The sequence below is a fragment of the Schistocerca piceifrons genome, chromosome 1 (assembly GCF_021461385.2).
Source record: "Schistocerca piceifrons isolate TAMUIC-IGC-003096 chromosome 1, iqSchPice1.1, whole genome shotgun sequence".
NCBI classification, from domain to species: Eukaryota; Metazoa; Arthropoda; class Insecta; order Orthoptera; family Acrididae; genus Schistocerca; species Schistocerca piceifrons.
The window spans coordinates 351,850,606-351,876,330 of record NC_060138.1 but is presented as its reverse complement, the minus strand read 5'-3'; the positions used below and the strand labels follow the sequence as shown (position 1 = coordinate 351,876,330).

General features: G+C 43.7%; 1 protein-coding gene across 1 annotated transcript in view; it reads left to right on the top strand.

The window, feature by feature from the left end:
- Positions 1 to 25,725, top strand: part of LOC124720760 (synaptotagmin-like protein 5) — a 261,508-nt gene that overhangs the window by 207,338 nt on the left and 28,445 nt on the right. Inside the window, exons 3-4 of the mRNA XM_047245891.1 lie at positions 8,732 to 9,559; positions 9,612 to 9,872. Coding sequence (XP_047101847.1) covers positions 8,732 to 9,559; positions 9,612 to 9,872 — 1,089 coding nt within the window. The remainder of the gene's footprint in view (positions 1 to 8,731; positions 9,560 to 9,611; positions 9,873 to 25,725) is intronic.

The window sequence follows — 25,725 nt, the reverse complement described above, 5'->3', positions numbered from 1 at the left end:
GTGGCACTAAGATTCATCGCTTTTGTTTTTAGCAGATACCAACTGAAACAATAAAAAAGTTATTTTCACATAAAAAGGCATGTAAATATGTGACTAAGACATTCGCACGCCACTGATGCTCAAAATACCTTTTTTTCGATGTGGAAGGTTAGTTTAAGAAAATTACCAGCTATGTGTGCACTTAATTGTCAATTTCATAACAGGTCTTGGGAGAGGACTAATTCAAAAGCATTTTATAGACTCTTTCCAGAAGAGTAAGATAGGAAAATTCGAAATATTTGTAGTGAACAATTAAGTATGGGAAATTTGACATTAGCCAATAACTATTCAGCATCACTTACACAGGATGTTTCAGAAGTGATGGTCAATATTCAGGAGTATGACAGGAATGATCATCCGAGACAAAAATTCAAGTAAACATGCGCTCTAAAACACATATCATAAGAGTTATGAGCAATTCTTGATCTTCGGTGCTATGAAACAAATTTCTTCCAATGCAAACTCTTTGCTTTCCATATTTTTGGAAGTGGTAGTATGGGTCGAAACAAGAAAAAAAGTCTAGTAAACATTTGCTCCAAAATGCATACCTTAAGGGCTATGAGCCCCTGTTCATCTTCGCTACTTCGAAACACAAATCTTCTAATGAACAAGTGCTCATAACGTTCAAGATATGCATTTTAGAGCACGTGTTTACTGACTGGAATAGAGGCAATGAGGTTCTGAAAGGCATGAAACCTGATAATCAAGGGAAGGCAGGATTCGGTTACGATTGTGAACAGGGCCGTGATCAGTTACTATTGGTTGCCTTTTACAGTTACACACATTTATTTTTAAATCAGTAATTCCAGGCTCAACCATAAATAAAAAACGCCACACGTTATTAATGAAGGAATAAACAACTGTGTAAATAATAGTGTTTTCAGTGCGTTACAATTTAGCAAGTCACCATAAAATACAGATAAATATAACGTTAAAAAAAAAGGCTGCTGTAATCACGGCTGAAGGCCTTACACGCCAAGAATGGCAATAAATTAAGAAGGTTTAAGAACTTGCTGCAATTAAAACTTATAGGTATTGAAATATTAAAAAGTAAGTGGCCGCAAACACAGCAGAAGGTATCAGACGCCAGAAATGGCTGTAAATAAGGTTAGTAAGGCTTATTGCTAAAATAGAAACATCGAATTATTTTTTTTTAACAGATGACCACAATCACGGCTGAAAGCCTTACACATTTGAACGGCAATTATATAAAAAAATTAGAAACCTGCTGTAAAACAGCAAATACAAGCAAAGGTTAATTAAAAGAAACAAGCAATTGACCACCAAACTGGTGAAATACGATGATGCTAATCTTGTAACACAATCCTACCACTGCTAGATTTATTCCAGAAGGCGATCGGAACTAATAACTAGACATACATAACCTTTTATGTAGGCATTACAAGGTATGGTAATAAATAATACAATAATAAAACACAAGAACCAGTCACAGATGGTGCTCTAGGAATCGACCTCTGAGAAGGTCTCGGCAACAAACACTTTCGCGAGCGATGAGATAGGCAGCCAAGAGTTGCATTCACTTCACAAGATGGTAACTCAGACTAGTGGCAGTCTAATGAATGACTAATGAAAATCTTGCTGAAGCTACCTGACGTCCAATAAACCAATGCAAGAATGGAGCAACACAAAGCCGGAACTGGCAGACTGCACTACGCGCCCACAATAGTGTGGTGAGAGCGCCCGGAACGAGAAAGGAATCACTACCACCAGAGTAGAAGAATCACAAACAGCTTACAATCAAGAAAGCTGTCAAAACTACACGCCTTACTGGACAGCAGCGGCAAGGCAAGGTAAGGAAACGTACACTGCCGTTACATACACTAACCTCCAGGGCAGGTAACTGGAGTGTTAACGGCCACCAGGCAGGAAAAATACCGTTGGTTGAACTTAACAAATTGTAACAAGCTGAACGCAGTAAACAGTAATAAGAAGTCGAGGAAAGCTAATCAGGTCCGCTTTCCCCAAGCACCCCAGTTGCTGCTCTTCGCCTCGGCGACACTGCGAGCAGCAACACGAACCCAAGTCACTGGAGAATCGCGAAATGTCACAATGGTGCAGGTTTGTCTACTTGAATAGTAACGCACTCATCTTAAAGCCAGCAGGATCTGGTTTACGACGAGGTCGTGCACCTTCGTGACCACACCTTCCATCTAGCAGTCCATGCGCGCCGCCAGCAGTCCCGGCGTGTTCTCGCACTGTGCGGACCTGGCTCCTCCCGAGTCCCCAACCGACGTGGCCCACTCTCACGACACGGAAAAACGACGACGTCGCCCCAAAGATAGGGCACCAGTTACAACACATCGATAACTGCCGCTGCTGCCACTAGCAGACAGGCAACGCTTGCGTAACGAGTGGCGCCAGTCCAGACGAAAAGATACAACCGCAACCATGCCAACTAATGGATACGGTCTGGCCTCCAACAGAGGGCAGAAACCTACAAACAGCACCAATACGAGCCGCAGCGCGGTTTAGGTACCGACATGGATATGGCGCCACGTTGAGCCCCTTGCCCTGGCTAGCTGCGCTAGGTTTCCCAGTTGAGGATCTATGGCGCGGACAGGCCGATCGAGGTGGTCCCACAGATTCTCCATTGGTGGAAGTACGATAAACTCATCCTGGTGCACTTCGAACCACGCACCTATACTGAGAGCTGTGTCAAATTTCGCCTTGTCCTGCTGGTAGATACCACCGTGCCGAGGAAAAAACCAACTGCATGTAGGGTGCATTTGGTCCCCAAGGACACGTGCATACTTGCGTTGATCCATTGTGCGTTCCAGAATGACTAGATAACCCGGGGAATACCACGAAAACATTCCCCAGACCATAAGTGTTGCAGGGTGTTTGGTTTCAGACGTTTCACGCCGTACACGCCAACGGCATTTGTCCGATAGAGCATGCAACGTGATTAATCTGTAATGGCCACCTGTCGCCACTCAGTGGACGTCCAGTTTCGGTTTTGGCGTGCAAGTTACAGCCTTACAGCAGTCGGAGAGGTTGCATCTACTAGGCACCAGCTGCGGAGGGCCATAAGGAACAACCTCCGCTGAACGGTCGTTGAGGAGACACTGTTGATAGCCCCTTGCTTCACCTGGACGGTCAGTTGGTCAGTAATAGCATGTCTATTCGCCTGTACCCATCGCCGCAGCCGTAGTTCACTCTTTCATCTAGGGCCCGTGGTACACTATAGTTGCCTAGGCGCCAGTTTTGGATAGCGCCATTTTGCCATGCACGGTGTACTTTGGCCACTTCGGCTCGCGAACAGTTTACAAACTTAGCCGTTTAGGAAATGCTTCCCTTGACCAGAAATCCAATGAATATATCCATTTGGACGTCAGTAAATCGCTCCCTTTCCGCATTACAAGAATAAACTGCCTTGTTTTCGAGTAGAACAGAAGTGACTTCTGGCGTCAGCAAGGTAGTGTCATAGGCCCTCTGCTGTTCCTGATTTATATAAATGATGTAGGTGATAATCTGAGCAGCCCCCTTAAATTGTTTGCAGACGACGATGTAATTTACCGTCTAGTAAAATCATCAGACGATCAATTCCAATTACAAAATGATCTAGAGAGAATTCCTGTATGGTGCGAAAAGTGGCAATTGGCACTAAACAAAGAAAAGTGCGAGGTCATTCACATGGGTACTGAAAGAAATCCGATAAATTTTGGGTATACGATAAATCGCACAAATCTAAGGGCTGGCAATTCCACTAAATACCTAGGAATTACAATTACGAGCAACTTAAATTGGAAACACCACATAGATAATATTGTGGGGAAGGCGAAACAAAGACTGCGCTTTGTTGGCAGTACACTTAGAAGATGCGACAAACCCACTAAAGAGACAGCCTACTTGTCTGTCCTCTGCTGGAATATTGCTGCGCGGTATGGGATCCTTACCAGGTAGGATTGACGGAGGACGTCGAGAAAGTGCAGAGAAGGGCAGCTCGTTTCGTGTTATTGCGCAATAGGGGTGAGGGTGTAACTGATATGATACGCGGGTTGGGGTGGTAGTCGCTGAAACAAAGGCGCTTTTCTTTGCGGCGACATCTATTACGAAATTTCAATCACCAACTTTCTCTTCCGAATGGGAAAATATTTTGTTGACACCAACCTACGTAGGGAGAAATGATAATCATAATGAAATAAGAGCCGGCCGAACGGTTCTAAGCGCTTCAGTCTGGAACCGCGCGACCTCTACGGTCGCAGGTTCGAATCTGTCTCGGGCATGGATGTGTGTGATGTCCTTAGGTTAGTTACGTTTAAGCAGTTTTAAGTTCTAGGGGACTGATGACCTCAGAAGTTAAGTCCCATAGTGCTCAGAGCCATTTGAACCATTTTGAATAAAATAAGAGAAATCAGAGCTCGAACGGTAAGATTTGTGTGTTCCTTTTTCCGACGCGCCATTAGAGAGCGGAATGCTAGAGAGGTAGTATGAAAATGGTTCGATGAAGCCTCTGTCAGGGACTTAAGTCTGAATTGGAGTGTAACCATGTAGATGTAGATGTTTTCCGCGTTCTGCCGACACACTTTATATACCCTCCACTGCTACTGTTGCCACCTGCCGTCTGTGAGTAGTTACTGCACTTATTAATGGGTGAATGGTTATCTCGAGAGTGATCTACAAGCATAAACTGGGTAAGTTAGCCAATGGAGAACTCTGCAGTCTACAGTAAGTTTCGTGTGCCACAAAATTTTTCTGGATCGCCATCCAATTTAATTAAAATGGGAAAATTAATAAAAGAACTGAATTAATCACTGAACTGGTAAGCATTTCTAACGTGTTAAATCAGTAAAATAATCCAAATAAATTTATAGAATGCGCGTATGGGAACAATTTAAGTACAAACGTAAAATAAAGTAATTCAGAGCAAGCAGGGGCTTAAGCCTCAACAAAAAGATTAAGATAGTGACACAAAAATCTACAAATATAGGGCCTGCCCTTTGAGCTTCAGATTGGTCGGTTGGTTTGGGGGAGGGGACCAAACAGCGAGGTCATCGGTCTCATTGGATTACGGAAGGATGGGGAAGGAAATCGGCCGTGCCCTTTCAAAGGAACTATCTCGGCATTTGTCTGAAGAGATTTACTGAAATCACGGAAAATCTAAACCCCGAATGCGAGTCCAGTGTGCTAACCACTGCGCCACCTCGCTCGATTTGCGCTTCAGAAGCGTCAGATGGGATGCGTTAAAAGTAATCTTACAGAAGGAGAGAGGTTTGAGCAACAGTCATCAGTTTGAAGTAGCGATTAAAATAAAACATATTAACAATTCACAAAGTAATTCTAAACTAAGATCTGTCGTTGCCTGTTATGTAACTAAGCAACTATCTTATACTACTATTATACTGAGTGCTGTGGTACACTGCGGTGATAAATGAAACGGAATTGTGACGCGCTCATGGAAAAAGTTCACACAACATACACGATTCACACATAAGAGTAGAGATAAAAAATTTCCCATCATAGTTCATCACTATCGCTGTGATTGAATTATTGCGAATTAGATTACTATGGAATACTTTCAGACGGAGAAATTTTTCTGCATCATCTTGCACATCAAACTATGCTACGATGGCGTGAAACACACGCAAATGCCGTGAATATACATGAATAAAGCAAAATTATTAAGACTCGTGGAAATATCAAGAACACAAATGTAAACCGTATAGATACAAATAGCAAGAAAATATCACGCGGAATTAAGGTAAAACTTATTCATGATGGAACTGAAATTACACACTGTGGAAAAGTTCCCACACACATTCCAGTTAAAAGAGAAGTCAGACAACTGAATTTTAAACCTGTGCTGGAGCAACGAACTTCCCACACCACGCGTTCTGTTTACACAAAGCGAGGACCGGAAAAACTTAAACCTATACAAAAAAATATACTCGTGCCTACACTCTGAAAAATATAAGAATTCAACTACCGAATATGAACATGAACTAGTAAAACAAAATGTACATCAGTTGAGATGGCTACACACCATCACACATTAACACACCAGCGCCAAATCTCTCGTAAAAGCACCGTCTTCACTCACTACAGTTCCTCCCCAAGTGTCGAGAACACGCTCACTCTGCAACGAACTTCCCCTCAGGTAGCCGCAAGAGACGAGAGGGGTCCTTTCCGCTACCAATTTAACTGCCGTCGAGTAACTACCGAAAGAGTACAATTCTTTTTGCCTTGACTGAGAAACCTACGTTGGGTACCCTGTTGTTACCACAACAGACAGCCAGATGCTGTAATGCTTCCATATGTAAGACAAATACAACATACTCACTCACTCACTCACTCACTCACTCAGTTATACAGATGATAAAGAGAGAGAGAGAGAGAGGAGATTTGGGAGCACAAAATGTAGATAATGTACATAGGATTAGATGCTTACTGAAAAAATTGGTACTCGAATGTAATTGCGTACCACTGAATGGCGAAAACACGAAGTACAAAACTATATTACAAATAATTGGGCGTGTCAGCACGGAATACAAGTTACGTGGTATGAAACGAATCTAACAGAGACGTTTCACCATTGATGTGATTGGACCGTGTATTTTAGAGAGAAGTCGTGCGTTTTACAATATTTGATGTAATAATTTAAATTGCTCTAAAAGACAAACAAATATTGCTTTCAGCAATAAAAAATCAAAGTAATAAGAATGAGTTACGGACAAAATTACATTAAATCAAATGGCTCTGAGCACTATGGGACTTAACATCTTAGGTCATCAGTCCCCTAGAACTTAGAACCACTTAAACCTAACTAACCTAAGGACATCATACACATCCATGCCCGAGGCAGGATTCGAACCTGCGACGGTAGCAGTCGCGCGGTTTCAGACTGAAGAGCCTACAACCGCTCGGCCACACCGGTCGGCAAAATTATATTAATTAATTAAGGGAAACAATAGGTGTTGCGGAAAAACGTAGTAATCTGTAGAATTTTCTTTTGGTGTCGAAACATATGGAACATAAATTTTACATAAATTTTATTTACTGTAAACATACGAATTATTATTAAATGTGAAAGAAGTTTAGTGATGAAAGGAAAGATTTTGTATATGAGTTGTAGATTCTTGTCGTGAAAGCCTAGCAGGAACGATTTGGGGGGAAGGGGGGGGGGGCTTTAACTCGGTTAGATGTAGAGCCTTGCTCCCACCGATGCTTATGTTGTTACTAAGCTATGTGCTTACTTCTTGTTTACAAGTTTATGTGACTTTATATACAATAACATGTCACGGTTCATCTACTAGGTGATTTGGTCAAGGAGGAAGTCTTCATCATTAGTCTTCAATCTTGCTTGAGTCAGTTCGCTATCTTTCTCTGACGTGTCTGTCATGTTGATTGTTTGTTCTGTCCTGGGTGTCATACGGCTATGTTTTTTCGTTCTTTTCCAAAGATGCGGGCGCGTGGAGATCGAATCTGCCGTAAAGTTGGTTTCTTTCCGTGCTGTTCTGTATCTAGTCACATTGTATAGCTCCTCGTATGTGTTCTCTGGCCTGTGTGAGAAATGAACAGTGTACTATTATCTGAAATAAGGAAAATCATATTTTTGTTTCCCCTGAAGGCGTTATGTAAGTAACCTGCGGCTTGGACGAGTGGCCAGATGACCGTTCGAGTCTGATAGTAATACAGATGTCTTCCTAAGTTAATAGATAATTAGACGGCGACGGTGGCCGAGCGGTTCTAGGCGCTTCAGTCCGGAACCGCGCGACTGCTACGGTCGCAAGTTCGAATCCTGCCTGGGGCATGAATGTGTGTGTTGTCCTTACGTTAGTTAGGTTTAGGTAGTTCTAAGTTGAAGCAGTTGCGCAGTTGAACGGAATGGACAGTATCTTGAAAGGAGGGTATAAGATGAACATCAACAAGAGCAAACGAGGATAATTGAATGTAGTCGAATTAAGTCGGGTGATGCTAAGGGAGTTAGATTAGGAAATGAGACACTTAAAGTAGTAAAGCAGTTTTGCTATTTGGGGAGCAAAATAACTGATGATGGTCGAAGTAGAGAGGATATAAAATGTAGACTGGCTATGGCAAGGAAAGCGTTTCTGAAGAAGAGAAATTTGTTAACATCGAGTATAGATTTAAGTGTCAGGAAGTCGTTTCTGAAAGTATTTGTATGGAGTGTAGCCATGTATGGAAGTGAAACATGGACGATAAATAGTTTGGACAAGAAGAGAATAGAAGCTTACGAAATGCGGTGCCACAGAAGAAAGCTGAAGATTAGATGGGTAGATCACATAACTAATGAGGAGGTATTGAATAGAATTGGGGAGATGAGGAGTTTGTGGCACAACTTGACTAGAAGAAGGGATCGGTTGGTAGGACATGTTCTGAGACATCGAGGGATCACCAATTTAGTATTGAAGGGCAGCGTGGAGGGTAAAAATCGTAGTGGGAGACCAAGAGATGAATACACTAAGCAGATTCAGAAGGATGTAAGCTGCAGTAGGTACTGGGAGATGAAGAAGCTTGCACAGGATAGAGTAGCATGGAGAGCTGCATCAAACCAGTCGCAGGACTGAAGACAACAACAACAACAACAACATCAACAAGTTCTAGGGGACTGATGACCTCAGATGTTAAGTCCCATAGTGCTCAGAGCCATTTGAATCATTTTTGAATAAGATAATTTGATACTTACGTCTCTTCCTCTTACGCTTGTCTGCAGATCCATCATCGAGGTGGTCAGCTACTCGAGGCTCTCCGGAACTTAGAGCGTACAACAGTCTTCCGCGCCACCAAGAATGCTGCTACACTTCGCTAAACCACGTACCGAGGGACAAGTCGCCGTCGTATCCGAGGGATGAGAGCGGCGCCTGCGGATCTCCGCGTTCCCGCGACAGCCAGCAGTCCCAATCCCAAAAGTACAGCCTCCCAGACGACGAAGATACGACCGAACGATCCCCGACTAGATCGCCGCCGGCTGCGGACTTAGAGGACCGCCCTGCGGCGGTGGCGACAACGACGACGAGCCAGACAGCCGAGCAGAGTCCACCGGCCGGCACGTTCAGAGACAGGATGTCCAACTCGCCCGCGCTCAGCGCCCGAGTCCGCAGGCAGCAGTACTTCAGCTCGAGGAGCGACGACGACGCCGAGTTCCAGAGCAGGTACCTGCAGAACCACGTCCTGAAGCAGCACCGCGCAGACGTAGGCCGCCAGAAGTCGGACGACTACGTCGCGGGCAGCGCGCCGGAGGACAAGTCGTCCTCGCCGGGCAGCAGCCCCAGCGTCCAGGAGAGTAGGCTGGCCGCCGTGCGAGACCTCAGGGACGTCACGTCGTCCTCGACGAGCCACAGCAGCCGAGAGGTGTCGCCGCTCACCAGGAGGCACCAGAGCTTCGACGTCGTGGACAGGCCGCAGTCGAGGACCGTGTCGCTGCTGCAGCACCGGCACTCCTCCGTGGACCGCGGCGGCGAGGCGGCGGCCCCCGCGTCGCCCCACCGGCGCTACTTCCTCGTCGGGCAGGACGCGCCCCACTCGAGGCACTCGCTGCTCGGTCGCGACGCGGTGCTGCCGCCGCCGCCCCACCGCCGCCCCCTGCTCACCAGGGGACTACGTGTCGTCGACGCTCGAGTACAGCGGCAACAGCGACAGCGGAGGCGAGATCGTGGCGACGCCGCCCCCGCACGGCCGCCGCTACGGCGGCGCCAGGGACGACACCTCGTCGCTGTCCTCGCACAAGGCTGACGGCTCGCCGGTGCACGCCAGCTCGGGCGACGATTTCGACGTCGAGCCGATAAGCGGGACGGTCTTCCGCAAAGTAACTGTCAAGAAGAGAAGGCAGGAGACTCGTAGGGTGCTCGACAACGGTAAGTACAGTGAAAGTGCGTTTCGCAAAAGCTTACTGCTTGCGATCCGGTCGCTGGTTACTAGATGCATTTGTAACTACCCTGAGTCAACAATATGTTGATGGTGGCGGTGAACTAAAACAGTACGACGACTACATTTTTGTTTTCAATTTCTGATCGGTTGCGAAATTAAAACCACCGCGAAAACCTGGTGAAGTTTTGAGCACATAAATTGTGCAGTGTCTCTACTATAGCCATCTATCGCATCACATCACACTGTCCACTTCTTAGCGCACAGTGAGCGTGTAAAGATGCCTAGAATAATAGCGTTTCCTTCCAAGTGTGAGGTGCCTACTGAGGGCTTTCGCCTGATTTCATGCAACCCGCATAACGTATCTGTAATGCGTACCCTTTCCCACGACAATCCTTGGCTGCTCACTGCAGGTGCAACGAAGGTGCTCCTGCAGTGTTCTCGATGAAAAGTGTTCGATCATCCACCACATAGTCGGGGCTTGACTTCCTCTGACTTTCATCTCTTCGCTCACGGGAGCCACTGGGTGCATTTTGTCACAGACAACGAGCTGCAGTTCAGTGTAGATAATTAGTGGAAATCACAGGTGGCTGCCTCCTTTGATGGGGATATTGAGAAGTTGGTATCGCGCTACAACAAACGTTTAAGTTGGAGCGGTGACTATGTAAAGAAGTAGCTTAAAGGTGTAACTAAATGTTGCAAATAAAACATTTTTGATTTTTCACTGTGGTTTTGATTTCGCAACTGAATGTAGATGTTGAAAAAATAGCCTTCGTGGGTGTTGCATGCTTGAGTAGTGCACAAAATTACATTAGATCTATAGCCGGAAACAATTGTACAATAAAGCCTCTTTTATTTATTTTAAAGGTTTTCTAATAAATATATTGTTCCACAATTCTCATTAGAGTCTTCTAGGGATTGTGGGTAGTAGATAAACTTTTCATAAGGGAACGCATGTCCAGAAACGAACTGTTTGGATGAGAGATAAGTTTGAAGACAGGATCACTTTAAAGTGTCCTCCTTTATGTAGGTTCTTCCGGAACTGTTTGGATGAGAGATAAGTTTGAAGACAGGATCACTTTAAAGTGTCCTCCTTTATGTAGGTTCTTCCGTACTGCCTAACGGGTTTCAGACACTTTACATTCGTACAAGAGGTACTAATCGATCTATTGGAAGATCTTTTACTGTCACTCCATCAGCAACTGTGCTTACAACATCGTGGCGCAACCGCGCATTTTCCACGTGGCGTCCACGAATATCTCAACCAAACGTACTGTGAAAGGTGGGAAACCGAAGTAGACTAACTCTTTGGCCATCACGCTCGCCAGATTCACCTCCTCTCGCAATAAAGTCATGAGATGTTCAATTGACTCTTTTATTAGAACATGTTACGCGTTTGGTGATTACACCCATCTTCAGACATCACAAACTTCAACTCCTTCCTAACCAACCTGGCTTACAGCCTTAACAACAAGCACTGATTATGTCGCAGTTATAGTCATATGTTATTCGGCACTTTCTTAGAGTTGTCAAGGCTGTACGCCTGCTTGGTTAGGAAGGAGCTGAAGTTTGTGATGTCTGAAGATGGGTGTAATCCCGAAACGCGTAACATGTTGTAATAAAAGCTTCAATTGAACGTCTCATGACTTTATTGCGATTGTACAGTATTGGTTGCCAATTATTAACATAAAAATGATCGCAGGCCTCAGAGGTGATTTTATGTCCTGTATATGTTACCTCCTCTCGACTTTCTCTTGAGGGGCGATACGAGAAGTCTTGTGTACGAGACTCATGCGCAGTAGGAAGAACATCTCCTTTCGGCAGCAGAAGTTATTGGGCGCACACGAGGGTTTATCGACTGTGTATGAGAACATGCGTCGGAGAACAGCAGGGTCGGTACGTGGAGCGTCTCTTGCAGAGAACACACGTCAGAGAGCTCACTGTCTCCGCTGTGAGCTTATGATGAAGCGGAAGATATCAAAGCGATCCGATCTTCACTCTTATTTTGCAACCAAACGGGACTTTTCTGGACACGAGTTCCTTATCAAAATTTCATCTATCAAGTCTAATGAACTACCCGCACAGCCTGTAATAGGAACTCTGTACCACACTTATGATAACAAACATACTCAAAATAAGACACCATTTACACCTTCAACTGTTCAAATTAATTGTTTATCAATTCTGCGGTTGTAATTTCGGCAGTCTCGCAGTATTCCACCATAAAATGTCAGAGTTCGAAACCACAATTGTGGATGTAATACATAAATAATTTTAACAGCCAGAGCGAACAACCGCGTCCTTCAAGAAATTCTGTATGAATGCGAACTAGACAAAAAAATTAAAAAATGTGTTTACTTGTTTACATTACGTCACTCTTTCGCTTTCGGCTGTAACATTTTTCATTGCGCTGTTGCAATTTCGACTTATGTGAAACTGTCAAGCATCCACAAAAAATAAAACATAGAGTTTAAGGTGAAGGTTTTAGAAGAGCAACAGTAGGTGCTACAGATTTGCAGTCTGTTAACGTTCACAAACTTAAAATATACAATGTAATATCACGGCATGGAAATGGGTCGTATTATGACATCGTATCTTGTAAATATGTGGATGTTAGCAACAAATTTTTTGTACGCACTGCTGTCTTCCTGTCACGTTTTTCTTAGGACATCAAATTTATTTTTGTAGATGTCTGACAATGGCATATAGCCTAAATTGCAATAGCACAATACAAACCGTTACAGCCAAATGCCGAAAATGACGTCCCTTAAAGAATTTACAGAGGCTGTGTATCCATTATCACTCAAAGTTAATATCTGCTTATGTTACTTCAGTGGAATTTAAATGTAAATTTTTGATTACTGCTTCTAAATATCTTGTGTATTTTAGAATAGTCATGTTTTTTTATGTCCGAAGAGGTGCTGAGAAGTCTTCAGCTGTTTACTAGGAAAAGTCACTTACGAGAAAGCTTTTCAGTTACTGAGAGTAGTTGGTTACACGAATATATCTGGTGGTTGGCGGTTATTCACATTTTTCTGTAACTGAAAGCGCCCAGCTTGAATAGCTAAAACCGAACAGCAGTGATTGTAAAATGCGGAAAAGTGCCTGCCCTACCATCCATCAAGGCCACTAATATCTACAACTCAGAATTTGTGTACAGTTCATGTGATAAACCTTGCGAATTAACTACAGTAGAAGCAAAGATCGCTGAAAAGAAAATAGCTTAATCGGTGATTATGGCCAGAAGAAACACAAGAGTCATAAGTGACGCATCACAGCGCAGCAATGTCTCTTTTGGAGAATTTGGCCCTGTAAGCGCATAGTTCAACCAAATAAGAGGATGGTTTGAAAAGTTCTCGGAACGGAATAGAAAAAAAGTAGTTACATCACTGAAACTTTTTTTTATTTTTCAATGTAGTCTCCATGTAGATTAATGCACTTAGTCCAACGATGTTCTAGTGCCTTGATCTCATATCGAAAACGTTTCCTCCAGGCCTGCAAAATAGTTGTCAACTCCGGCTATCAGTTCTTCGTTTGAAGTGAATCTTCGTCCACCATGAAAAATTTCCAGCTTTGGGAATAGATGGAAGTCTGACAGAGCCATATCAGGTGAATAAGGCGAGTGTGGCAACTATTCATACCCTTAGTTCGCGTAATTTTTCCATTGCGACGGCACATGGGTGCGGGCGCGCTTCAAGAGTCGCGGCACACATCTTGCTGATAATTTTTTCATTTCTAATTCTTCGGTTAAAATGTGATATACCCTTTCAGATGACAGAGCAATTTCACGCACTTTCAATCTGCGATCCTCCATAACTATTTAACTTCTGCAATGATTTCTGGAGTAGTGACACATCTTGGCCGACCACTGCGCGGATATCATAATCTAAGCTCTCCCGACCAAGTTTAAATTCATTTGCCCACTTGGAAACAGTTGAATATGAAGGCGCAGAGCCGCCCCCCCCCCCCCCCCCCCATCAGTTTATTCTGGCAATCGGCATAAATGTCCTTTGCTTTCATACCTTTCTTTACGAAGTACTTAATCACTGCTGGGATCTCGATTTTTTCCGTCCTCGCAAATCACTACGCGGAAACAAAAACGTGCCACGTCACCGCCACAGCTCTCTTCCAAGAGCACTGACGTGGAACGTGTTTACAGGCAGCAGTCCAGTGAATATCAGGTGAACTACTCGTTGCGCCAGCGCTGACCTCTCGTGGTGATTCCGAGAACTTTTCAAGCAATCCTCGTATTCAGGTTTTCGCCAAGTATGTTACCTGATCAAAAGTATTCGCTCACCCCTGCCTAACTAGCCACCATATGTCACGGAAGGCGGACTCGCCAGTATAAGAGATGCCGGGGAGCACTGTGTTGTCAGCAGGGGCGGAAACAGCAGAATGGGTCGGTCAGCTGAATTCAGTAATTTCGAATGTACAGTAGTCATGGGACGTCAACTGAGTAACAGGTCCATTAAAGACATTTCGACTCATGTAAAGCTGCCCACGTCGACTGTTGGTGATGTGATTGTGGAGCGAAACGCCAAGGAAGAACCGCAGCTAAAACGAGAGATAGGGAGACCTCGTGTACTGGCGGACAGGGATCGTCTAACATTGTGGAGGGGTGTCGTTTTACAAATTCGTGAGAAAAGGGGAAATAATCACTCGTGAGCTCCAAGTCCTACCAGCAGTCCAGCTGCTCAGGCGGAACAATGGTCGAGCAACTGGTCATATGCACACAGTGCTAAGCGACGCTTTAGGTGGTCTAAAGAGCGAAGCCACTGGGCATTGGGTAACTTGAAAGAAGTGATTTGGAGTGACCAGTCACGCTGATGGAAGGGTTTCGATTTGGCGAATGCTGGGAAAACATTACATGGCAGCTTGCGTGGTGCCAACGGCGAAGTTCAGAGAAAATGCTGTAATGTTATGGGGACGTTTTCCGTAGTTAGTGTGCGGTCCTCTTATTGCGCTTAAGAGAACGCTAGATGCGGAACGATGTGAACACATCCTACAGCATTGTGTACAGCGTACAGTAGAGAAATAGTTCGTAGACTGTGATTGTTACAGCACGACAATGCATCCTATCGTAAAGCAGCACCTGTGAGACAATGGTTTGTGGACAGTAGCATTCCGGAAGTGGACTGGCCTGCCTAGAGTCCCTATCTGACCCCAGTGGTACACATTCTCTCCAGACCCCAGCGTTCAGCGTCACTAACACGTCACTGAATGCGTCCCCAGCGGAGTTCAAGTCGTCGTAAAGGCGAAAGGTGGACACGCTCCATATAAATGTCCTCTAATGTGTCCAGATACTTTTGACGAGACAGAGTAATACGAGGGTTGCCCAGAAAGTAATGCACCGCATTTTTTTTCTCAGTCGAAAACAATACTAGAATGCGAAACGTATGTACTATTTGAAGTCTCCTGAGTGAGCACGCCAAGTTTCCGTCACTTCCGACAGATAGCGTAGCTGCAGGACAGTTTCAAAATGGCGTCTGTAGGTGATGTACGTTACAAGCAACGTCCCGTCATTGAAGTTCTCACTGCAGGGAAAGAAACTGTGAGAAATATTCACAAATCCTTCTGCAAAGCCTATGGAACATCTTCTGTTGACGGAAGTACAGTTAGTCGCTGGACACGGAGGGTGAGGTCATCAGAAGACGGTTCGGCGGAGATCCACGGTTTGCAGAAGCCGGAGAGACCATACACGGCTGTCACACCTGACAACCCTGACCTAGCCTCTTCGGACTTCCACTTGTTTGGGCCATTAAAGGATGCCTCTCGTGGAAAACATTATGACGACGATGAGAAGCATCGCCACCAGCTCAGGGATTGGTACCGACAGGGAATAGACGCCCTTGTTTCTCGCTGGAGGATAGCCATAGAACGGGATGGACATGATGTGGAAAAATTGGGTGTGTAGATAAAACACCATTCTTTCGTGTGTGTAATTCTCATTATGTTCGATAAAGAACTGTTGAGTAAAGAAAATGCGGTGCATTACTTTCAGGGCAACCCTCGTACATTTATGATATATCGTAATCTGTTGGTCGTAACTATAATGTACACAGTGTCGTTTTTTGGCGACTAGTCTTGACATAGTCAACCTTGAAACATGGATTGCACACAAATGCTGAGTTTTACAGATAAATTACTTAGGTGAGTGGTAGAACAGACACACAGTCCTGTATTTTAAAACCAATTTTATTCTGTTTTAACCGTGTCAGCTGGGAAACATACTGAGTACTTCAATCATTGCGTTTGAAACTTGGCCCAAGTTTCTCTATAGAGGAGTGAGCGTTCTTCCAAAACTTACTGACAGGTAAAGCTGTGTGCCAGACTGGGGCACGAACCCAAACCCTTGCTAAACGCGGGCTAGCTCTTACGATTAAACGACATGGGATATCTTTTCTTCCAGGAGTGCTGGTCACAAAGCTGTGCACGAAAGCTTCTGTGGAGTTAACAAGTTCCGTGACAGGATAGGGACAAAAGACAACATATGGACAGTTGAACTTTAAGGTTAAAGAACTTTGACAGCGTAGGTTGCAATGACTCAAAGCACACACGAGGACACACCAGACAAGTGGGAGTGGTCTGTCTGTACTAGCGTTTTAGTGGTACAGCGGCAGCGAATCATCGTCAACGGTTTAGTTCCAATGTGTGGTTGCAGTAGATAATGTCGAGATGCCTCCACACGGAAATGCGGAAGTGAGCACTATCATGCAGTGGCCACAGTACCCTTCGTACCACCAACGGCACGTCTTCTAGCGAAAGGCAGGCGCACCCACGGTGATACGCTTCGCCTGTGAGGCGCTGTGGAAGGATGACAAGATGACTGGTCCCAGGAAGCGGTCGCTTACACACTGAGAATGAACCGGAGCTGATCGTTCGCTGTCACCAGACCAATAAGACCCTAGGACTGAAAATTCCGACCTGCAGGGTGAGTTTGATGTGCGCTTTCAATCGTCGACACTTACTGTGTCAGAGCTCTTTTACCTCCTCGTTCAAGTGGGTGTACATCCCTTGGAACCCATTTCTGGTCATATGTTGATATGTATCATTTCCCGCAGTTGGCCCGCATTTAGCAAAATACCCTGTATGTCTGTTATTGTACGTTTTGGTCCCCACATTCCACATCTATTCATTCTTGGTGACTGATACTCATACAGACCTCTGTTATTCCAAGAATTTTGGGATTGCAGCCGGATGACATCGACTTCTTGCCACGATATTTCAGCTGACAACCATTCAGTCTTCTTCAGGTGGGTGTTTTTCACTGGAGACTACTTGTTCACATCGCTGACTTTATACCAAATTTGGCGCGTGCCCCAAGGCAGCCGCTACATGAGCAACCTCTGTCGAGTTCATACATGAGCTGTATTCGCAATTGCAAATGTGGACAACCATCAACTGTAGAATGGAATGACGACACTGACAATTTGTGCCGGACCGGGACTCAAAACCGGGTTTCCCTTTTATCGTGAATGGCCGCCTTACCATTATGCTATCCGAGCACGACTGACGGCCCTACCCAGATTTCCGTATGTCGTCAACCACATCTCTGCCAAGTGCTCTCGTGCATCCATTCCGTATATTCCCATACAGGCAAGATATTTTACTTGAAAGTCGTTTGCCCAATGTCCTTGGATAAATACGATATTTCAGTGTCTCTATTATTCCGAATTACATTGCATCGTAATTCGGACTAACACAGGCACTGCATTATCGTATCGTATCTGTCGAGTTTGGCACCCTCTTCGAATCTTGCTCTATCTGTGGCGCGCAAGCACGTCCGTAATCGTGATACTACATGCGCTCTCTCTGTCGTAATGCGGGATTGCGCGACCAACATTCAGATGTTAAATTAGTAAAATTAACGCTCGGCAGACGTGTCATTAGTTATAAAATGTGGAGATAGAATGCTCGGCGATGGCTGCAAAAGGCGTGTGTGGCGATCATGTTCAACGCGCCTCTCACACACTGTGCGCGTTGTCTGACCAGTGCAGGCTTTGCCAGTGGTCTGCACTCCACAGAATACCGTACCAGTGTGGTAGAGTCTGCATTGGTCATGCAACGGGCACAGTGTGTGAAAGACGCATTAAACATAATCGCCGCACTCGCCTTTCGCAGCCCAGGAAGACGGCCATCGCTGAGCATTGTATTTCCACAGGACATTCCGTGGAATATTCCGCCACGGAAATCTTGGCCTCGACGTGATCCTTCTGGGATTCAGTTAGTGAGAAATCGGAGGAAATTCGTTTAGCAGAAGATCTGATTAATTTTGATGGCATGAAGTCGACTTCATCCTGCAGCAACCCTGAAATTTCAAGGAATACTCTCAACGCCGGGAATATTTCAAGAATAAAATCTGTATATCTTCTGAACGTGGATAATTTTATCTGTACTCCCTTCACAAATGAATTCTCGTTTACAACTTATGCTCCACGATATCCTTAAAGATTATTCAATCCTCTTAGGATCCTCAAAACTCGAGAGATAATCCTTCCAAAGAAATCCACATTTTTGACACATTCTTGAATGGTAGTCTTCTCAAACGCCTCTTTATTTTCTGTGTGGAAATTGCCAGTCCTAAAATGGCCATCATCCGTGAAGCTTAGAGAATAGGACTGGTGCTTGGCGCTTCATTTTGTGCCATCGCAAATTTTAAATGTCCTTTTTCTCTTCTTAGAGGAGTGGTTATTTAACGACTTCTCATCTCTGTTCCGTGAGTACCTTGCCAGGAACAATCCTACTGTCTACTAACGCAACGATTTGAAAGCTGAAAAACGAGTTGGAAACACATACAGAGTTTTTTTTAGTTCTAATATGATCCAAAGCAAAAAACTCAATAGCGGAAGACCTATCAGCAACCTATGTATATATGCAAAATAATTAACTGAAACACAGAGTAGTGATGTGTAATTTAATTATCTGTGTACTGCATTAACCACTAACGTGCTTTTATGAGTGAACGGAATACGCAAATGCACTAATATAGTTTGTATCAGCTGGGCGTAAACTAACGCTGTTTTTTGTGAGTTCAGTGGTATATGTGGTTGTGATTGTGTTGTAGTATTGATGTTAAATACTTTCCTAAACTGGATGACGAAATCTTGACTCTTCCCTTCCTGTTGTATGTTCTTTGAAGTATATTAGCAGTGACTGTATGTACAAACGAAAAAATTGACTAGAAGAAAGTCGTATTGACTATTTGCCGCTGGAGTACACAGTTGAAAAAATTCAAAAAATGTAATTTGTATTTATCTTGCTATGCTGAATACTGATACTTTCATGTCAACTGACAGTGTTCAAGACATCAGCGAAAGCTGCTGCAGTATGTTAAAAACCTACTACAGAATAAAATTATCGATTAACATGTTTTAGCTACATGTTTGTCATTATTTCGACATCTTAGTAAATTTCTAGTTACTGCATTTTAAAAGCTCTTTATTAATACTGGGATCGTAAATCGCTAGCACCTTGGAATTCCTCTGCAAGCTGTGTAGGTGCATATTACCGGCTATGATATGCCCCACTGAAATCATGCCACTGCCTGGCTTACAAGTAGCCACGTAATAATCGACGTGATTTCCATTTTATGGTTGAGGGGGCTTGCAGATATGCATACAAACTGGGCGTTGCCTGTGCGGGAAGCGGGAGGAATGCTGTGTCCTATATGACGGGCTATTACGCAGAACTGCATTTTGCGAATGACATTCTGCATGCATTAACTTGGGTGCAGCTAATTTGGACGAAGCGTTATTGAATACGGGACGCGAAATGACAGCACGTTGTTCTTAAGTGTGACGTCTAACGGCATTTCCAAGAGCTTGCTACTTCAGTATATGGATCCTTGTTGACAACTGAAGACCTCTCTCAAAGAAGGTTGTATATCGCATTTGTGGTAACATCGAGTTTTCGCTGCAATAAAGTGGTAGATCATAGGATACTTGCTACCATAGCAACGCATGTCTTCGTTTCTGCTCACAAATTCAGTTATTTGTAGTTTTAATGTTTAACGCCCTGGAAGAACGTTGTATATCAGTGAAAACGGTGATGCTGCTGATGCAAAGTTTTACTCCAAAGGGTATTATATGGTTAATACTCTCAGTACCGATCCAATACCCATGTTCGCAATTTATATCTTGGAAAACATCGGAAGGTATATATACAAAATTAACGCTATTTTAAGGCCATTTTGTCTTTTTTAATGTGGAACTATAAACCAAATCCTGTCTGGTAGAACACAGATAAATTATATTTGTTATACATGACATTGTTTTCCAAAATTTAAAAAAAAATCATACATTCACACATGTAGAGTTAATGAGTTCATAAATATATAACCATCAGGGCTGAATATCGTCTTTAAATAGCACTTCCTTCATGGATTTATTCTGCATTTTAGTATGAAATATTTTAAACTAGGGTTCCACACACAACGCCACAGTCCACTGTACGCACTGATAATGTGTCTCCTCGCGAGATTCTTCCCCACTTTCTTTCTTTGATTTTGAAGAACATAACATACACGGGAGCCATATTTTTAGCTTGTCGGTGGTAAATGTTGCAGAAAATGTCTTTGTGTCATTCAGCCTACAGGCCGGTTTTGCTTATTTGGAGCAGTTGGCAAGATTGGTAGTGAAACCAGTTACTGTCATTTTCTTGGTCTGAAATGAACTATGTAACCAAAATGTATTCGATACTCCTAACAAGAGCAAATGAAAGAACTGTTACCGCCTGAACGCATTTACTGCAATCGCCTTCAAAGACACCCGTATCGTCCAAATCTTCTTCACTGTATAGAGCATCGACAATGCCTCCAAAATTCAGCAAATCGGCAGTTTCCTCATCAGGTAATCCAAGATGCGCCATTTCTCTTACACAGAATACCAATAACGTGCTCTATCCACAGGCGAAACCAATGACTCACAACGAACTAAACAACGCGAAAACAATACGCATATTAACGCCATCTACCCGTCTACTAATAACAGTACAAACGTCTACAGTCAGAGGTGGGAAAACAACGCGCAGCGCTTTCTAATCAACAAAATACGCTGGCCCGTAGAACATATGGGCTTGGCGCTTTTGGAAGGGAGCGCCGCCCGTAGAATCTGCGGGCTAGGCGCTGGGAGAGTTAAGTAAGAGCATAGAAAGCGAACAGATCGATCGAACTGGAAGCAGAATGTCAAGAGAAGTAGGAAGAACCGTGGAATATCTTGTATTTCTACGGCTGGTAAAGACGTGCGGGAAAAAATTACATCATACGTGATTCGTGCAAGAACGTTGTGTATCATTATGACGTAAAAACTTTACACTACAATAATTTGTTTGGTGTGATCGTTGATTTGGGCATAACAACAACGGAACATTGACGTAAAACTGTCTTGTTTCGTCAGGATATTTTACAGCAGTATAGGAACAGTTTATTGTTTCGGGACATAGCTTTGTGCCCTGAGGCCGTGCTTCTACATTAATCGAATAAAAGAACAGGAATGGAGGTCATGATTACATATGAATATATCTTTATTTTTTGTATATGTACATATGTATAATATCTGATGGTTATTTAAGTACATCTTTCATTATAAAGGAAATGAGCCAAAATGACTGCAGCTGCCAGTGTTCTTGAAGGAATTAGTCAGTGTGATCCAAACTTGAAAAGTACTAGTTACGTGGTTGAATATCTCTGCGAATGATCCAAATTCAGTGTTATCTGATTACTAGTCATAACGTCATTCACCCATGATTACGTCATTCTCAGCTAAAAACAAAGGATAATCAACCTCAAGTTAACATCTCTGCATCTATTTTGAGGTTTCCTGCGTCAGCATCTACATGTCTATTGAGGAATTCACACTCAAGCGCCTGGTAGTGGGTGCATCGAACCTCTTTCGTACTATTTCTCTAATGTTCCGCTCTCTGACAGCGCACGGGAAAAAGGAACACTTAAATCTTTCCATGCGATCTCAGAGTTCTGTTTATTACAATGATCAATTCTCCATATGCAGAGGGGTGCCAACAAAATATTTTCGCATCCAGAGGAAAAAGTAGATTGGAATTTCATGAAACGATCTCGCCGCAATGAAAAACGCCTTTGCTTTAATGATTACCACCCCAACTCGCGTATCATGTCCGTGACAATCTTTCCCCGATTTCGCGGTCATACAAAATGAGCTGCCATTCTTTGAACTTTTCCGATGCCCGTCAATCGTAAATTTCTTTGCTGTATAAAGAGTTTCTCCCTCTACCGGAAGACAAAATGCTGGACGTCTTGAATACGTGTAAATACCTTGACGTACAATACAGGGAAACAGGTCACTTTATTTTTCCAGTGTTTAACTTTTCCTTTGTTATTGTTTCTTGTCCTGCATAAAACTAGTTTGTCTTAGTTTGGAGATTGAGTAAATATATACATTGTATTATTTCAGTAGGTCTGATAATATATACAGGGTGTTTCAGAAGTAGTGGAGAATATTCATGGATATGGCAGGAATGATCATTAGAAACAAAAAAGACAAGTAAAAGTGGGCTCCAAAACGCATACCTTAAGAGCTATGAGCAATTCTTGATTTCCGATGGTGTGAAACAAATCTCGTCTACTGCAAGCTCTTTGCTTTCCATATTTTGGGAAGTGGTAGTATGGAGCAAAACAAGAAAAAAAAGTCCAGTAATGATGTGCTCTAAAATGCGTACCTTAAAAGCTATGAGTACTTGTTCATTCAAAGAGTTGTGTTTCTCTCTCTCTCTCTCTCTCTCTCTCTCTCTCTCACACACACACACACACACACACACACACACACACACACACACACACAATACTCCACAGTGTACTTCTACAGGGCATGCAACCATGTTACATGGAAAGCTACAGAAAATTGAGAAATCTTTCTAAATGTTCCGTAATGTCTTAAATACATGTCGGTTTCTGTAATTCAGGTACGTACTTATCACTTGACTGTACACAATAAAACGCGTAAACAAATAGTACCAAAGGAAAACAAGTTATTTTTAGTTCCTGAAAAATAATGTAGTTGGGATACACAACGTTCTTTGAGGGGGGTCTTCAATTCTATTCTTCTGTACAATATTTTAACAACTGAGGTATTCGCCACTGTCAGGTGCTACAAGCAATAGTCTTAGATGTGCGAACTGTCTGGACCTCAGAAATGGCACCACTTTACCTCATGCCGTTTGTTGAAAGTCAAGAACCTGTCGAAGGAAAAGTTCGCATACTGCATTTTGTACCGATTAAGTTTCTCACAGACCCCTGTCTGCTTGTTACAATCTCCAGAAATAATTTGGTAATTGGATCTGTAATGTTTTGTAAGATATGGTTGTTACTTTAGGCAGCATATGAAATGTGAACGAAGAACTGAAAATGGCGTGGTACAAGGACGATATCCTTGATATAAAATCAAATGAAGTGATGGTATATTATGTACCAAGGACTTTGTAAACTGCGACGTAATGCACCATAGTTACCATTATTTATAACTTGATCTTATATCGTGCAGTGGTACAAATTGACTTTGTAGAATTTCGCAAAGCTACTCATAATACGTCACAGTTTTCATCTCTTAGTACTTGGGGTACGTACGAGCATGATAACATTTTGTGCTCACTATTCAGACGTCCTTTGTGTCCCTCATTACGTTCTTATCTCTTTCTAATTAGTTTGTATGTTTTTAGGAGATTCAGTATGGTAAAACTGTCGACATAACAAGAACACACAGTAAAACATAGACAGCCATAAGTGGAGCATGATGACTGTTAAATAGTTTTCACAGGCCTTGGCCCCGTCCCAAAGACCTGCTGCAAGGTAACAGTACATTTTTGTTGTTGTGAAAACTAGTCTCGACGATGAAGAATATATCCTTGCATCAGATTTCTGATGGAGAGTAACGCAGTTTTTTTTTTTTTTTTTAATATGTGGAACACGGATTGGAGAAAATAAAAACGTATTTGTAGGTGAGATCCGGAAATGATCTGCACGTAGTGTGTGTGTGTGTGTGTGTGTGTGTGTGTGTGTGTGTGTGTGTGTGTGTGCGCGCGCGCGTGCTTGCGCATGTATATATGTATTACAGTAATTTATAATATAAGTACTGTGAGATTCCTTGTCCTCAGATTCTGTAACTCTTCAAGTATCTGAATGCTCGAGTCCAGAACCAATCAACATAACAAAATACGCGTTCTTTAAATCAGACTCCCGCTATGTGTACTCGCGAACTTTTTCCCTCCAGCAGCGTAGTACGGTGGTATTTCCTCTCTCGTAGCACTGGATCGGCTGTAAACGAATAATCAGGTATCGCTGATTTTTCTTTTTAACCAGATGTACAATTTAGTTTATAACCATGTCTTTTCGAAATGTCAAGGCCTATCGGGCCGCGATGGAAAGGTTAACTCTGAGTGTGTCTACAACGCCAGTGGATATCCTGGAGCAATACGCAGCAAAATGAATGTTATGGAGAGCAAAGTAATAACACAACCCTATCGCGCCCTGCCAATAGCGCCCAAATTATAGGGGCCGTAGTGATGGGCTATCGCTACACAAGCTCACGATGGTTGGTGAAACACTTTTGCCTAGCAGGGACAGGGCGAAATGAATAGCAGCCGGAGCAAGCCATTTGCAGGTGCGAAAGGAGCACTCAGTTGCTGCAATCAGTCCGTTAGGAGGGGAGCTTTAGTACGAGTAACGAGCAGAGTGCTAGTCAGCTGTTGCTATTTCCTGGATGCTCCTTTCCTGGTCGTTTCACTCATGTTATAACCAGACTCTTTCAGGCCTTTTTGGGTCTTTAGCCTCGTTTGCACAGTTAACCAACAGAAGGCATGAGGATCTACCGCAATCACATCCGTTAGCGTGTCTGATGGAATTCTACTCTGTGTGTGATAGCTTTCGCCATAAATACATTTGAAAGAACAAGAGTGGTAAAAACATTTGGAGAAGGTACGATTTCATGAAGCCAACAAGCAGTGCTTTATATATATATGAAGAATTAGCAGCTTTCACTCAGTTAATACTCGGCAGAAATCCAATCTGCATTCGGATCGGACTTACTTAACTCTTGTGCAGAAAGGTGTGCAGTACACTGCTATGGGACTGATGACCATAGATGTTAGGTCCCATAGTGCTCAGAGCCATTTGAACCATTTAGTACACTGCTACATCCATTTTCAATAAGTTACCAGAAGATCTCAAAAATCTTAGCAGTAATCCACGCGCTTTCAAATCGAAAGTGAAGAGTTTTCTCATGGGTCACTCCTTCTATTCTGTTGAGGAGTTCCTTGACAAATTAAGTTGGTTCTTATATTGTTGACTGCGTTTACATAAACGTATGGATTGACTTGGCCCGCCCGGTTGGCCGTGAGGTCTAACGCACGGCTTTCCGGGCGGGAAGGAGCTCCTGGTCCCCAGAACGAATCCGCCCGGCAGATTTGTGTCGAGGTCCGGTGAACCGGCCAGTCTGTGGATGGTTTTTAGGCGGTTTTCCATCTGCCTCGGCAAATGCGGGCTGGTTCCCCTTATTGCGCCTCAGTTACACTATGTCGGCGATTGCTGCGGAAACAAGTTCTCCACGTACGCGTACGCCACCATTACTCTACCACGCAAACATAGGGGCTACACTCGTCTGGTGTGAGACATTCCCTGGGGGGTCCACCGGGGGCCGAACCGCACAATAACCCTGGGTTCGGTGTGGGGCGGCGGAGGGGTGAAGTGGACTGCGGTAGTCGTCGTGGGGTTGTGGACCACTGCGGCTGCGGCGGGGACGGAGCCTCTCCGTCGTTTCTAGGTCCCCGGTTAACATACAATACAATACAATGCAATGGGTTGACTTTTCTGAGTTCATA